Below are 16906 nucleotides of genomic sequence, written 5' to 3'. Positions count from 1 at the left end.
TGTGTGTGTGCGTGTGTTTGTGTGTGTGTGTGTGTGTGTGTGTGTGTGTGTGTGTGTGTGTGTGAAGGACGTTATTATGCAGTCTTGGTCCCTAGTGAGACTGACGAGGCAGAGAGGAGAATCAAACTCATTACTGAAACCAGGCCAACCTGTGTTAGGTGCTCTGCTTTCCCACACCCAGAGAATTAGCCACAGAGAGACCCACCTCCCATCCCTCTCTCTCTCTCTTTCTTTGTTTCTTCATCTCTCTTTTTCCTTTTCTCTTTCCATCCCTCTCCCTTCAGCCCCCCCCCCTTGCTAATGACTAAAGGTGTGTTTGAGGAATCTCATTGCTAGGTGAACCTGCTAAGATAAGATAAAACAGAGACACAGGGCATCTCTGTAGCTTATTCTGTCACTCTGGTGGTCCTTTTCTCTCTTTTATCCCCTGCCCAGCCCTCTTCCAATCTCTCTTCAGAACAGTGAGAACAGAATAGGGGGAAAATGTTGGCAAGGCCTGCCTTCGTCTCCATATAAAAAGCTTGAGCTCATAGTCTCTCCCTCTTCATAAAATTGTATACCATACACTCGACGATCTACTGCTAACCGCCTGGCTGTATATAGAAGATACTGAATTCTGCTCAGCCAACGCCTTATGTTGCCTCTCCAAAGCGGTGATGACAAAGATTGAGAAGGAAAGACAAAGAAAAGAGAAAGGGGGACAGTATTTTACTGAGTGTCTGGCTGTCGTTCATCAGTCTGTAAGCAGCATGGTGTCCTCCATTTCACTCTCTCTGGTTATTTTTTTCAAAGTGCTGCTTCTTTGATCAAGCCAACATCACAGAGAAGAAGACGGTCACGCAGACATTGAGGGGGGGGTTAATATTGGAACACAATTGACAGCTTGTCACTTTTAGCTCCGAGACACCAACATTGCTGAGTAGTTAGATGGTTGCCGGAGAGGGAAATAGAGGGGGGTTACACACACATAACACACACACCTCTGAGAGCTTTTTCTGTACTAAATAAATCACAAGCAACGATGTAAATTGGTGTTTTCCTGGAGTGTGTGGCTGCTTCTGAGATGTATTTTTCATGTCAAGGCATTTTAGAGTGGTTTAGGAATGCAGGATGTACGGATAATGAATGTAACCCCCCCCAATCACACACAAGCACACAGTTTTACTCTTGCACATACAAATAGGGAACAGACCGGAATATTCACCTGACCATAGGTGCACCACAGCATTAGTGTGAGACACATTGTCATTGACTCCCACCCCCATCTCCCTCTCTTCACCATTCTTCCCCTCAGCAGAACCTGGGGAGGTGCCAGGGGGGACAGCAGCCTATAGCCATACGCTAGTAGAGACACAGTGAGAGCAGAAAGCTCGATGTTGGCTGACTGATCTCCAGTCTCGCACTGACAAGCCCCCCCATGTTCGCTAGATTTGTTTTGTGTAGTGTTCACTCCTGGTAAACACTCGCCTCTCAAAACAGGCAGCTACTACCTCTGTCACACTGAGGCTGTCAACACAACGCTCTCCCACACTGTACTCCACACATCACACACTGTAGAGATGTATGTACGGGATAAATGGATGTACTCAAAGGCAGCTTAAATGCATATAAGAGCGGTTAAAGCGGTGTTTATGGGAGCCATTTGCATAGTGTTAACAGCACTTTCTGCCTTCTGTCTTCTTCCCATACACACATTCACATTCATAAGCTACACTTTCCCCCCTTGAATACTCTCAACATGCCTTCCTGACTAATGAAACAAAATGAAAGAAGGTTGATTTCAGGCAAAACAAGGAAGGTTGTTTTTTTCATATTTCCTGTTTCAATTATTAATATGCATGAGCTTTATGGCCGCTTAAGATGCGATCAATTATTCATTAACAGCATGTTAATTGCATCCACAGTCGTGAATATTTAACCAAACAGTAAATCAATGAGGTCGAATGAGCAGCAATATGGACATTTTATAAGCTTTGGCAAAATTAGGTTAGGCTTTAATGAAAACAGCAGATTGGAAAAGGACAAATGTGAAGAAAGAACCGACTTCACGAAAGGATGGAAGCCAATGTTTAGAAAGCACGTTATGAATAAATGCAAGATTGTTGACTCGTAATAGTATAGCCAGTGACTTCTTCACCTTTTCTTCTGCTTTGTCTCTTTATTCTCATCTCCTTCTTTTTCAAATGGAGAGGATGTAATCTCTTCATCTCTGCCCACAGTAGCCAGCCTTTTTCACTCTCAAAGACTCCAGACTCTTTTGTCCTGGATCTTTGTGTGCTTGTGTGTTTGTGCAGCTCTTGTTTGTGCGTGTGTTGTATGTGTGTGTGTGTGTGCGTGTGTCTGTGTGTGTGTGTGTGTGTGTGTGTCACAGTGGTGTCTGGACATTGACATTTCTCTGCTTGGATAACCATCGCGCCCTCTGTCCCTCTGTCCCTCCAGCCATGACGCAGGGTAATGTCACCTGTCAGTCTCAAACTCCTACTTACAACTGCTTTCCCCCTTAACTCACCCACCCCACTTGCATGGAACACCACCACCAGTCCACCACCCTTTTGCCCCGACCCTAACTGCTTCCCCCCTGGACCTCACCTAGGAGACAAAGCCCTCACCATCTCTCCATTCCCACTCCTTTTGTCTTCCTCACCCTACCTCATATGACTCCATACCCTCCTGCTCTTTAGCTGCCTTATTTCCAAATGGCAACCCAACTCGTTCCTCCTCCTTACATTTGCCCCCAGGACTCCAGAATATGGAATGGGAAGACAGCACATGTAGTGAATGGGAAAGTCAGGGGTGGGAAGTTGACTTTTTGTCTGGACCCTGGTGCGTTATGCGCCTGTTTTCAATTACTCTCCTTGCACAGGCGGGGTGGAGGTTTATGTGTTATATGGGAATGTAATTGACTATAACTGCCCTCTTAACATTACCCAGGTGTGCTAGCTGAGTGTGTGAGATTAGGCCCCGGGTCTTGGCCGTTATTGTGTGTGTATGTGTGTGTGTGTATGTGTATGTGTGTGTGTTTGTGTGTGTGTGTTTTTGTGTAGTGATGTATGGATACCCTGCTTCTGTGAGGTGCTGCCCATTACCACCATGTTTTAATCTGCCTTTTTTCCTGTGTGTTTCTGTGCATGTGTGTGTATATGATGTGTGTGCACACTTCCACTATTTTGTGCCTTTGTGTAAGTTTCCTCATTTATCTGCCTCTGTGTGCATACAAGAGTGAGAGGGAAAGTAAAAAAGACGCAGGATACAGATCTAGCCCACTTCAAGGGGGGCGGACTTTAAAAGGACAAAGTCAAAATGGGCCCATTCACAAGGCTGACACACTGTGATTTGTATGTATAGTGCTGTGCAGCCTGCGGGGCACTAGTCCAGGGGCTATCACAGACACCCAGGCCAGTGCACGAGGTGGTGGAGGCGAATGGTTGGTGTGTGTGTGTGTGCGTGTCTGTGTGTGTGTGTGTGTGTGGTGGAAAGAGAAGCATCAACAGGCTGTCAATCACGCCCTGACCACAGCCTGTCACTCCTCGATAGAGCTCGTCCGGGGGAGAATGGAAGTCCCTGGGACCCGAGAGGAGGGAGGAGGTGCAGGAGGGGAAGTGAAGGAAGCAGGGAGGAGGTCTGTCTGTCTCAGAGACTCGGGCTTGATTTGATATTTGATACCGAGCATGTGGCATTTGAATGCAAATCTATTTTGATTGTCCCACCGTCTGATAGGGTTAAGAGGACTCTATAGGGGATATGCATGTGTGTCAGAGAGAACTGGTGTGGAGACACACACACACATACAAAAACAATGCTGAGAATTATTGAGATGGATTATATTACTGACCAATTCACTTGCATCAGGCGCGTTATTCTCTAAAAGCAATATAAAGATATTTAATCAGAATAAAAATATAAGATAATGGGTCAGAGGTTACAAAAAATGTTTAATTTAGTGATTTTTTTTTTCTTCTGCTAAAAGTTGTTCTCTTTGTATATACATCCTGTGCAATACTGTGTGTACTTTTGAAAATGTGAGTGTGTGCAGGATCATTATTTTCCCTGCGTTCATGTGGAGGATTGTGTTTAAAAGCAAGCATGCCAAATAGGCAGACAGACAGATAGAAAGACGGGCGGATAAAGCCGGTATTACTGCAGTATGGAAATGCGAGGCTCAGTTCCCTCCCAATTAGAGCACTGACTTCTGAAATGCCATAATACCCATTAATTAGCAGGCTGCTATTTTCTCCGTGATAGGGCTAATTAGTCTGCGAGGCTCTACACTATCTGGACCATTATTATTGGGTTAAAGCCATGCAAACACACTCACGTACACACACTGTTCAAATCGTCACACAAACACTAGCTTACTCACGTACATATACATACCGTACAAGGTAAAGAGACACACATGCAGGGCACATTGCAACAATGTCCCACAGTTGAGTGACCTTAATTTAAGTAATGCCGTTACACGCGTCAGTGGCAGCGTAGCACAGCATGAGAGAGATAATGGTGAAGAAAAGGATTTTGATGAACAGTTCGAGACTGGTTGCACTCTTCTAAAACTACATGCTCCTCATAACGTGTCTTTATACTCTGATAAAACTCAGCAAACAGCAGCACTGCTCATCCCCCTGTGAGAAACAACAGGGTATCGTTTCAAACCCCTGTAATGACTTGGCATGTGTGTGTGCGTTGCTCTCTCTGCCTCGACAGTCCATCAGTGTCTCTCTCCGGACAGACAGGCCACTGACACAGCACCACGAGGCCCGGAAACCTTTTCAATCACTCCCTCACTTTTCCCTCTCGGTCAGGTGGCAGAAAGGCGTGATTGATTGGTTGTTTCTCCACGTCCGTAAAGGAGTGGAAAGAAGTTGTGTTTGGGTGAAAAAAAAGGGCTGGCATGTGTGACAACCACTTTCATAAGTTTATTAATCATCTTCATCAATAATGCAGCCCCGGACCTGCTGTTGGTTGTCATGCAGCTTGTGTGTGTTTGTTTGCATGCATGCGTGCGAGTGTGTGTTCTCAGCCCGATGAACTTCATAAGTGTCCCATCACCACTTTAATCAAATTACTTATGAACCAAAATTGACAGTTTTCATTAATTATAAAGGATTATTCTAATTGCGATTCAAATTTATTCATTTAGAACAGACGGCATTCAGTAATGTTTCAGAAAATTTGCATATTAAATGGAGAGGGTAGGCCATTAGCTATGCTAATATATGCATGATTCCTTATTTTGTGATTGGTGGGCCATATGTAGCAGGCTGGGGGTGTGCAGGTGAGGAATCTAGAAGGAGCTGTAATATGTTTGATAAACACAGGGGGATGCAAGGCCAAAACACACACATGCAAATGTCGGCACGCACACCCACACCAGCCGAGCCATACGTCTCTGTTCAGTATCAATCTTCCTCCGTCACACACACCCACACACAAACACACACACAAACACACACACACACACACACACACACACACACACACACACACACACACACCCCTTACACGTTCTCTGTCCCTCCCACTCTCTGCTTTCATATTCCTTCTTCAAGACTCATTGGAGGGAACAACTTTTCACCTGAGAACAAACACGGCACACTAATTAAGTTTCTGATTTCTGATTCGCTGCATTTAGAAACATAACCTTGAGCCTCTGTACAGTCACAGTCATAGTTATGATTTAATACAGTGCTTAAATGGAACAAAAAGAAAGAACTTTTGCAAGCGGCACATTCATCCCCACAATGTATGGGGCTGGTCCCGGGTTGACACAGTGCTCTTTATCAAGCTATATATAGTCGATGCATTATGCATTAAGTTTAACATGTGCTTAAATCAACACTATTCAATATGAATACATCAGTCTTCAACTAAGGTAGAGAGGCGAACGGTTAGGGTAATTGACTGTGCGGGGAAGGCACCCAGGCGGGCATAAGCACGCGGTCACACGCACACACACGGTCACACACAGCCTAGGGCTGTGCGGCAGCGTCTACCCAGGCTGGTGACAGGGCCATTTTTCACTGGTCAGTCCCACGAGGGCAGGGCTCGCGCTGGACAGGGTAGCAGAGTGTCCCGGCACTGCAGGACAGCACTGAGGTGAGAGGGACCAGGACCCTTCATTACTCTTGTGGTCTGGGGGCCTGGAGCATCTCTCTCTCTCTTTCTCTCTCTCTTTCTTTGTCTCCGTCTCCATCAGATTAATGGGCCAGTCTCCGACAGAGGAAGTGTTTCAATCAGCACCGCCTGCCAAGCTTGTCCATCAGCCAGACAGCCTCTTATTCACCATGGCTTTGATACACACACACATACACACACACACAGGCATGCAGATATGTTTATTTGGTTGCACTATTTTTTCCAGATGCTCTGTTGTAAAGCCAGGCCACAGGTAGCAATGTTATCAGGCCACAAGTTGTTGAACCCACTACTCCTTTCTTCTACATTCCTACAAACAAGAGAGATCTCATTTCCTGTCTTTCAATGATCCCTGTACAATTTCTCAGTTGAATTTTGAATGATCCTTTTGAGATGAAATGGATGAAACACAATTGGTTAAGTGTCTCTGGGACTTCTGTCCCCAAGCTGGGACTAGAGTGCTGGCTCTGGGGGAAGCGAGGAGCGATCTCTCCCAAGTGGGTCCTCACCCTAAGCGGCTAAGGCACAGCGCGGATCCTCCCCGACCCACTGTCTCCCTCCTCCAGGGTCCATTTGTTCTAAGAAATATTTAACAACGGGGCATATTTAGCTGACTTGACATGAGCAGATACAGACGAAGAGGAGGATGGGACGATGCACGGAGTGAGCTGGGAATGAATTTTTTAGCGCAGTGAGATGTTCTATTTAAATAAATCATGAAACTTAAGATAGACATGAGGGCAATATACAGTAGAGGTGTGCGCTGCTACTTTGAGTAGTAGCACTCAAGAAGGAATGGAGCTGTGTGTGTGTGTGTGTGTGTGTGTGTGTGTGTGTGTATTCATTATGTGTTTCTGCATCTTCTCTGTTAAGCTTTGTCTTTTTTTAGTCAATCTCTGTATCTATCTATCTAATATGATTACGGCATGTTGAACTGGATGTTTCTCTTTCCTAGTTAACTAGGCCACTACAGGCTGTTACAGCCTGGTGTCCAAGGTCCATGGCCAGGCCCAGAGACAGACCTGGTTCTGGATTATTAATGTCCCCCCCTGTGGAGCCAGGCCCCCTACCCCACCCATTGGCCCCCCTACACCCTTGGGGTCAGCCTGCACGGCTCCTGGTGCAAGGCCCCCCTCATAAATCTCCCTAAATTAGTGTGTTTGTGTGAGTGTGTGCGTGTGTGTGTGTGTGTGTGTGTGTGTGTACTTTTACGCCAGACAGGTCACCATGAAAACAAGCCAGTCAGGCTCTTGGTTGAAGTGTCAGTGATGCATAGCGGAAAGAGCAAAAGAAAGAGTTACAGAGAAAAGAAAGACTACGAGAAGTGAAACACAAAGGGGAGGAAAAGAAAATACACAAAAATGACTTGAGGAAGCTGTTTGGTTCTCTGAGAGCCCCTGACTTCACTTTAAGTTTGGTTGCCTATTTGTCACTTCTTTTTCAAACTGTAACATTATATTTGCTTACAAATATTTACACTTAATTTGAACTTGCCTCTGACTTCATTATGATCGATTTCCTGAACAGATCCTAATGCTTAATTGCCGGAGCGCAGGATGTTACATTCCTCTACCTGCCTAGATTAGTTCAACATGTCCCACGGTGGTAACAGGCATGGGGAAGTGCTGTTGTGTCACTTAGTTAACCCCCGAGACAAATGGCTCCCCTCCGGAGCACAGTGAATTACACACCTCATGAAGCGTATTAGGAGGCAGACACAGTGCTTTTCTTCTGGAGATGATCTGTGCGGCAGAGATGGATGGAGCGAGAGGGAGAGGAGAGGGCTGAGTTATGGCATCACCAACAGCCATTTTTACAGCGCATCGGCATTGGAACAAAACAGAGAGAGGGGGGGTAATGAATAAAGAAATGAGGTGCAAAGATGTACAGCACAGTGTGTAAGAAAAGGCTGAAAAGATGAATGAACTAGAACTACCGAGGAAGATAAAACCACACAGTTCTAAAGTTAAATTTGACAAGGAAAACAACTCTTTACCTCATTTGTTGCTAATGTAGGAAAATTATTAGAAAATATAACAGAATTGTCCCTCGGAGGCTTCCTTGCTGTTAGCTAATCGCTTAGACTATCGTTATCACCGCTGTAATAATATTTAGATGCTACAGGGATTACTTAAAAGTTGTCTTATAATTGCTTTCCTTGTTTTGTTTTTTTTATGGGCAGAGGGTGATTTTGTGTTTAATTGCTCCAAAGTGACAAATAATGCCTGTTTTGATATGATGAAAGTGTGAGATCATTAAATTACTATGGCGACCGGCTGCATGTGTTTATTAGTTCATTTTTGCTGTTGCAAAATTATGCCATGAGGCTTCAAGAGGCCAAGCAGTTATTTACACAAAATCACTTCCACAGCCGCCGCTAGATTTGGGGGTAATTACGTGAGAGCAAAATGGTTTTATTTCATTTAATCCGGCCGGCGCAGCAATTTGCAGTGGTAATTTGGAGCTGTGGCGTCTGCACAGTAAAACAGCTTAATACCAGCAAGAGTCTCAAACTCAAACAATATTCAATATGTTCTATAGATCAACTGAAACTTTATGTTTTCAGATGGGATTCCGTTTAAGTTAATCAATAGTCCGTAGGCCTACATTTGATCTCCCTATATACTAATAAACATGCATTTCAAAGCCTTCTCCACAATTCCAAATTGTTAAACAAAAGTCAATATGAAGAAATTTACCGATATCATTTCCAGAGAATATGCCATCTAAACTCAAACTTTCCTCAATGGTTGCTATGGCAATTATCACATGATATGATTTAAGAAACGTTACTCTGACAACAAAGATCATTTATGATTTCATTTACTGTTGTCTGCATTAAAGGCTGGTTTTGCGCACGTATTTGTGTTAGGGAGGAAAATAAACTTCCAAACAGGATTACAAATGTATTGTCTCAGTTGTGTTGCCATTAACATTGTATGAAACCTACTTAGCAAGTGAGCAGGAATTAGAAATAGTTAAATAATAGTTAAAGTAATGGATAAATACCTTTTTTGCATTTTTCGCATATATAGCAAAGGTAGAACATTTAAAATAATTGCTTAAGGGATAATAAACAGTTCAAATAGTCCAAACTGAGCTAAAACTTGACCAAACTGAGCTAAACGTGGACTACTGAATTGTATGGAAAAATGATTGTAACAATATCCATGTTTTGTTAAATAACATCTACTTTAAAATCAGTTTAAATGAACACATGGTGGTGTCACTGAGTTCATCAGATAAGGATGGGAGGATACGTCTGAAAAAACGCTCAAAGTCAACATGAGTAACAGCACAACAGTCATGACGCAGTGAAGAGTACGCAGTGAAGAGTACTAGAATTATAGGCCATTGTCAGCTATCTGTCCATATTTACTGTTCAGCTGTCAATAAGATTATCCATAACCATCCTCATGGTAATCTCTTTGCTATTGCATATCAACACGCACTGCTCCTTCTCCCCCCCCCATACACGCCCACACTCTGTTGATCCATGTAAATGTGTGCAGCGGTGATTCCAGTCCCCCGGCTCCTGGGGAGATGAGATAGAGCACTAAGGAATCAACATGCTGCAGTTTTGTAGTGTTTCCCTGCGGCTGACTCCAGACACCTTAAGTCATGTAAATAATGAATCAGATGAGCCACGCGTGCAGCAGATCGAGGGGACACGCTGACATGTGGCTAAGCAAACGAGGCATGCTGACTTCCTCTTAATGTCTCTTTTTTCACACTGGATATCACAGCACAGTCTCGCTTCTCCTTTTTTCTCCACCTTTTCCTCCTCTCCAATCCAAACTCAAATATTGAACCTCCTTATTTGGTGACCTCTGACTCTGCTGACCCTAACTTTTCTCTACCCACTTATCCATCATCTGTCTATCTTAAATAGCTCAGAGGTGGAGGACAGTAAAGTAAAAGCGTGGAGTCCATGAATTCAACAGAAGGAGCAGTGAGGAAGGTGGAGTATGTTGGACAAGTGGATGTGGTCCACAGCTGTCTTTAAGGGTGCTCTCCTACCTCGAGGAGATAAAAAAGTTGGGAGACCCACAGCCTGTGGGGTCCAACAGCCACTGTGGAAAAACAAGCCTCCATCTCTCTGCTTCATGAATTATTGAGATATTGGCCTACAGCTTTTAAAATATACAGGAGGGTGGTCTGTCTCTCCTTTCCGATTTCACATACTCTCTACCTTGTCCATCTGTCTATCTTTCCATCATTTCTCTCCTCTCGCTTTCTACTTTCCTCCCTCCCTGCCTCGCCCACGCTCTCTCACCCTTTTTGCCTCTCCCCCTTCTTATTCAGTTTTAGCCTCTTGCGCCAGTGCAATCGTAAATCAGAACACAAACAAAGTGGGAGCAAAAGAAATAGAGAGGCAGAGAAAGACAATGTGTTGTTCACATCATGAGAGGCTTTTTCTTCCTCACTTGAAGAAGAGCTTCTACCACTAGCCAGCTGTCATGCATTTAAAAGTTGTCGAGGATAAATTCACGAGTTCTTGTGTTACATCAGATGTTTGTAATGTGCACAGCAGTAGTCTGGCCCTTGAAATGAGACAGAACTCTGGTCTGTCCATTTATCTTCTTCGCTCTCTTGTTTTTGCTTCTTTTTTCTTTTCTAGATGAAGCAATTGTCCAAGTCACACTGCTGCTTGTTGCGTTTCTCTTGACATGTCTGTCTGTGTGTGTGTGTGTGTGTGTGTGTGTCTGCTCATGCATGATTCTATCTAAGGCAGTTGGCTCCAAACGCGCTGCCCAGTGCAGAATCCTAGCCATAACAAATGAACAGAGGGTAGAAAATAAGACATATGAAAGAAAAGCTGAGCAAAGGAGTGATTCTCTGTGTGCTGTGGAGATCTGTACTGTAAGCAGTTTCAGCTGTCAGCACTTCTTTGAGCTACCTCAAAGGGAGGAGGAGGATGGGAGGCGACCGGGAAATGTTGTACTTTTATTTTCCCCCTTTTGAGGGTTCCTGTTTATTTGTACACAGTGCTGTTGATTTTTGAGGTTTATTTGATATAGTTTTTTTCTTTTCTCTCTCTCAGAAGACAATGCAGAAGGGAGAATGGAGAGATGTACAGTACTGTTGTTTCAGTTAAAGTAGAAGTTGTCAGGCTTTAAGCCTCGGGGTGGGGCTAGGGAATAAATTGTAAGCCCTCCACTTTCTGATTTAAGGCTTCCATCCCCCCCCCCAACTTTCTCTCTCTCACAAACACACACACACACACACACACACACACACACACACACACACACACACACACACACACACCCTTTACTCCGCCGACCCTCCCTCCTCCCTCCCTCATTAAGTATTGATGTGGGTAGCCATACTTGCCATCTCAGCCTATTAATAATGTATGGCAGGTGCTGTTGATGTGGTCTCTCACACTGAGATTGAGAGAGGCAGGAATGGCAACACTGTGCTGCATAGTAGCTACAGCACAACCTCCGTCACACGACTGTGCAGCTGGGGGTGGGGGGGACAACGACCGGTGAGTTTATGGCAAGCTGTGACAGCAGCTCGGAGATGGATATACATGGTAGCATCTTACTCAATATCCCAGAGCTGTTTTTACATCGAAAAGTCCCTTTGGCATAAACAACTGATGGATAGGGTGTATGCTTTGTCTGCCACTGCTGTTTTATTAGTTTTATTAGTGTGGCTCATTCTGTAATTTCAGTGACAGGCAGCTGTTCTTTCACTAACTCATTTATTTCTCTCTCTCCATCTCTTTATCTCTGCATATGCAGGTTCTTCCTCAAGTTCTTCCTGAAGTGTAACCAGAACTGCCTGAAGAATGCAGGGAACCCTCGAGACATGAGGCGTTTTCAGGTGAGTTGTGGTTGCCTTCGTGCCTACAGCTTGTGCTGTGTAGAGGACCACGGCCACATTTGACTAGGAATGTCTTTCATAACTTTTTTGCAAAGCACCAGACATGGGAATTCAGAGAGAAAAGAGAGCATAGTATGCACTAACATTACAAAATGAAAAGTAATTCGTACTCCTTATAAGATCAACATTCTTCTTGCTTTTCCGGCCCACAATTTTACTGTTTTGGTTTACTTTGACAGCAGCTGTTTTCAGTGAAAAAAGCTCTAAAAACCCCACTGTACATTACCTTCCCAGCGCCAAACAGCCAGAGTTGGCAGCTAGAAGGCAAACAGTGAAGCATTTAGCAGCTAAATATCCAAAAATCCCCCCCAGGAGTCAGTGGAGAGCAAAAGTAGAGCTAAAAGCCGAGTTAATAATGGACTTAGGCCAAAAACACCAAATGCATGCTAATGTTGCTCTCTGTTTACTGGATTTGTAAATAGGCAACGGCTTGCTAACGAGTTTACCATATCAACTTTATAAAGCATAAAATGTAAGTTCTGTGTTCACAGCTTGTTTTCTGCTGTAGCCACTATTTTATTGTAGGTTCATAATAATTCAACACTGCATGTATAACAAAAACACCAAAAGTGCAAGCAAAGAGAGCAAAAAGTAACGCTAGCCAAAATGTAACACATACGGTAAAAAAGTACAACTTTACTTCCTGAGTACTGATGCTACATCAGAAAATATCTACTCCCTTAAAACTATAGTAACAACTCTTTAGGAGGCTAAGGAAAAATATTAAACATAACAATGGAGGTGTTAACATCTTCCCTTCAAAATAAAAAGTCTGCAATCCACATAAGATTTTACAGGAATTTATTACGCCGTGTTCATAATTTAGATCAACGACACACACATACACACTACTATGTATATGCAGTGGTGGGCTGTCAGGGCCATCAGGGCCTTCTCTGCTGGCCCTGTCAAAATCTAAAATATATTTTTTCACAACTAAATTACTCTGTGTCGCAAAAATCAATTACTTTTTCAGTACGTTAGGATTATATTTCCAGAAAGAATATGGTAGCTAGATTTTCCATGTCATCCAAACGCATCACAGCTCCGTGGACCAGCACCAGTAGGATTGCTAGCCCTTCATTGAAGCTGCCATTTCCCATTTGATTATAGCTCTGAGTGACGTGTGTATCAGCCAATCAAATTTTGATGTGTAGTGACAGAACGCCCTAGGGGTTCAGCGTTGTGTCGGCGCCAGCCCCGCTGATGTCATCAAAGTTTGAACCTTTTAGCGGGTTGTGTGTGAACTAGCTATAGCCGTTACCTTCACACCTCCTAACAATCCTGTTTCCGAGCTCCTTCATGGGCCTTTTTCAAGGCGATTGTTTGGAGAGAAGAAAGAAATTATTTTACACCTGAGCTGGATGAGCCCACCAGGGCTGGCCAAGGTTTTGTGCGGCACTTCACTGAGGGTAACTACGACCGCTATGACTGGCTAACAGTTAGCACCGTTGAGCGGAACAAGCTATTTTGCTGACCGTGTTCGCTTTTTAATACCAGTCAGGGAACATGGAACACCACAGGTTTTAACAGGCTTAATAGCTTCACCGAGGCAGCTAGCAAACATCAGGTATCCGAGCGACACTTCACGATGGTGGGACATTTGAAGACCTTTGGTGGAGGTCTTCACAGAAGGCCCTGACTGAAAGCCCACGGTACGCTACTGTGTATGTGTCATCTCAAAGTGAGGCGTGTTGTAGTTTCATGGTTTCCATCTGTCTTTACATTTCCTTAGGTGGTTGTGTCAACTACGGTGAGCGTGGAGGGTCACGTCCTGGCCGTTTCCGACAACATGTTTGTGCACAATAACTCCAAACACGGACGCCGAGCTCGAAGACTGGACCCATCGGAAGGAACACCGTCCTACCTGGAACACGGTAATAAAAAGCAGGGAACAAAACACCCGGGCTCTCTCTTCAAGCTTTCTTTGTCTTCCTTTTTTGCTGTTCAACTCCTCTCCCTCCCTCTCTCACCCCCTTCCCCCTCTGTCTGGCTCGGCACTCAGACCCTCTCATGTCTTTGCTCTATCCCTCTCAAACCTCCTCTCATGCTGTGCTTTCTTATCTCATTCCTGCTTCCTCCTCCATTCTTACTTTCCTCCCTTGTAGGGTTTCAAACTAGCTAAGAGAGGAGTGAGTGGTAGCTAGTGAGTGTCTCCCTTGTGGCTTGCTCCCCTCAGGTCTCTGCCTCTGGGCCTTCTACTCTGCCTCACATAAGCACTATGTGTCTTATGAGGTCTGTTCTGCTTAAAGCCAACACTGGCTTTATTTCCTCCGAGACCTGCTTTTATCCTCCAGCCCTCCATCACTCCCCATCCCGCAGGTTTACCCATTCACGCACACACACACACACACGCAAAAGCCCATGCACCCCCCCCCCACATGCACAGTCAGACCCAAACCTTTAATACTTCATAATGACATGATTTAGGAGCCCGCACTGATTCCCAAGTCCCTAATCCAGTTATTTTCTCATTTCGATTTCCCAGACATTGAATAAGAGAAACATATTTTTTTCTTTGAGGAAAGTCAACCTCAGGGATGATAATGACAAAAACCTAAGAAGGGATTTACATGACGGCCTACAGTGGATTGCTTTAAGATTGAATGTTATGGTTTGGTCTTTCTAATGACCATTCTCCAGAGAGAAAGGTGGGCCACTTGTCCCTGCAACTGGTCTCACAGACAATTTGGAAAGTTCACAAAGACGGGGCATATTGGAGACGTCAGCAAGACCGGATCTTACACAGAAAAGACAGCACACGCAGTCTGCTAAAGGATGTCCCCTGTGTCAGAGAGATTTGTTTGGGAATTTCCTCTTCTCTGATTTTCTGCTCTCCTGATGACGGCGCTTGGAAGGAGTAACAACAGGAGGGAAATAACAAGCTAGGGGGCGGGCTGGGGCTGTGTGTGTGTGGTGGCGGGGGATGAGAGAAAGGTGTAAAAGTGTATGGTAGTGTAAATAAATGGCAAGAAGGAAGGCAGTGGTTTCTTTTTAGAGTGTGTGTGTTGAGTTTGTATACACAACTTTGGGGGCCCATTTAATGCGGAAATAGATGAGCAGTGCATAAAGTTGAACAGATGGCACAGAGGAACACCCCAAAGTATAATCCTATCACATGGCTTCACGTTCCACCATCTGGTTAATCCACACACACACAAACGCACACATACACATGGAGCGCACATAATATCAGCGGCTGTGAAAAGGAGGCATCTTAGGACATGATTACAGCCACAGATTGCTGCTTGGTGAATGTTGATCTCTGCAGGCGTATCGGGGGGCTAAATATCATTCCAGCTTGTTGGTGAGGATCAACAGAACAGGGAGTCAGGCAAAGAGCAAAGGCTAGGCTGCAGGGAAAAAGTCAGCCTAGTCTAAAGTGGATTATGCCGCTTTACAGAATTACAGCATATCTGACAAGCTGCATATCTGTTAAGGAGAGGAGGTTTAGCTTGTATAAACATGTATTTTCCCAATGCTGTTCTTTTCTTCAATCACATCCAGTAATCTCTAAATCCATAATACCAACAGATACTGTAAGGTTGAAAGGCACATTGAATAACAGTTTTTTTTTTGTTACTCCATGTATTTTGTCTGATAAGACATAAAGAATATGTTTTGAAGAGAAAACACTGAAGCTAGACACAATGCATTACAAATATCCAAGCAGGAGCTGAGCCTGTGTGATCAGTGACATGCTCAGTGGCCAGGCGCGGACATGCAGGACTGTAACTACACAGAGATGAAATGGACAGCCGAGCAAGGACTAAGTGTTTGGTTAATGAAGGCGGCGTATTCAGAGGGCAGAGCTACCGTTGGCTCTGCTCTGCTCCCCGGTCGCGTGGCCTTTGATCAGACACTCAGCACACCTGACATTTACACGCCTGCACGCTTTGCCATGTGTCATGAAACAAGCGCACCTCCGCTGCCTTCACACACAGGGCAGGGGTGATGTTTAATAATGGGGGTGCATATAATCACTCTGATTAGTATTCCTCGCTCACCCCCGACCCCTGGGAGAGAGAAGAGAGGTGATGTGTGAGTGAAAGAGAAGGAGATGGAAAGAAGAAGAAGGGGGGACTTTACATTTTGCCGATGGCTAAGACCTTTACAGTATGAGCTGTCATTAGGTTGGTCAGCATTTAATCTTTTTTACTTGTGACCCTTGCAGCAACACCCAGCATTAAAGCCATAAGCCCCAGTGAAGGCTGGACCACAGGAGGCGCTACTGTCATCATCATCGGGGACAACTTCTTTGACGGCCTGCAGGTCATCTTTGGAACCATGCTGGTCTGGAGTGAGGTCAGTCACTGTGTGTGTGTGTGTGTGTGTGTGTGTGTTTGCTCGCATCCTGATTACAAAATACTAAACGGAGACTTTTCTACTTTGGACCAATGGTTCACAACCTTTGTAGCAAAGCAATGTCTGTTTGAGACCCCTTGTCCCAGACATGAGTTGTGATCAGTTTAAAAACTTTTTTACTTCTCGTATTGTTTTTTTAGAAGGCTTTTTTGTCCGGCACATTGCATAGTTTCATATAAAAAGTATGCAATATTTTACATGTAAAGGCACAATATGATGTATGCACACAGATACACTTGTCACTCCATACAATATATATCTTTGGACCCCTGGAGGGGGGGAGTTGGGGGGGGGATTAACACCCAGGTTGGGAACTACTGCTGTAAAATAGTGCTAAATGAATTATTCAACCTGTTTGTGTTCAGTGAACCACTGGTGGTTCGAAATTGGAACCCACATAAAAGGACGTTATTACTTGCATTAAACCGTCATGAACACGCTCAAGTCATACATCGTTAGAAAGCTTAAAGTCTCATGATTCCATAGAGCCCACACACAAGCAATAAGGTGA

At 44.4% G+C, this 16906-nt stretch overlaps 1 protein-coding gene across 3 annotated transcripts in view; it reads left to right on the top strand.

Annotated features, from left to right (window-relative positions):
• Positions 1-16906, top strand: part of ebf1a (EBF transcription factor 1a) — a 52551-nt gene that overhangs the window by 16012 nt on the left and 19633 nt on the right. For all 3 annotated transcript variants that reach the window (XM_034883790.1, XM_034883791.1, XM_034883793.1), the window contains exons 7-9: positions 11889-11970; positions 13766-13907; positions 16205-16335. In XM_034883790.1, coding sequence (XP_034739681.1) covers positions 11889-11970; positions 13766-13907; positions 16205-16335 — 355 coding nt within the window. The remainder of the gene's footprint in view (positions 1-11888; positions 11971-13765; positions 13908-16204; positions 16336-16906) is intronic.

Source organism: Etheostoma cragini, chromosome 10 (genome assembly GCF_013103735.1).
Source record: "Etheostoma cragini isolate CJK2018 chromosome 10, CSU_Ecrag_1.0, whole genome shotgun sequence".
NCBI classification, from domain to species: Eukaryota; Metazoa; Chordata; class Actinopteri; order Perciformes; family Percidae; genus Etheostoma; species Etheostoma cragini.
Note: the sequence above shows the minus strand (reverse complement) of the source record. Positions and strands in the feature narration are given on the sequence as shown.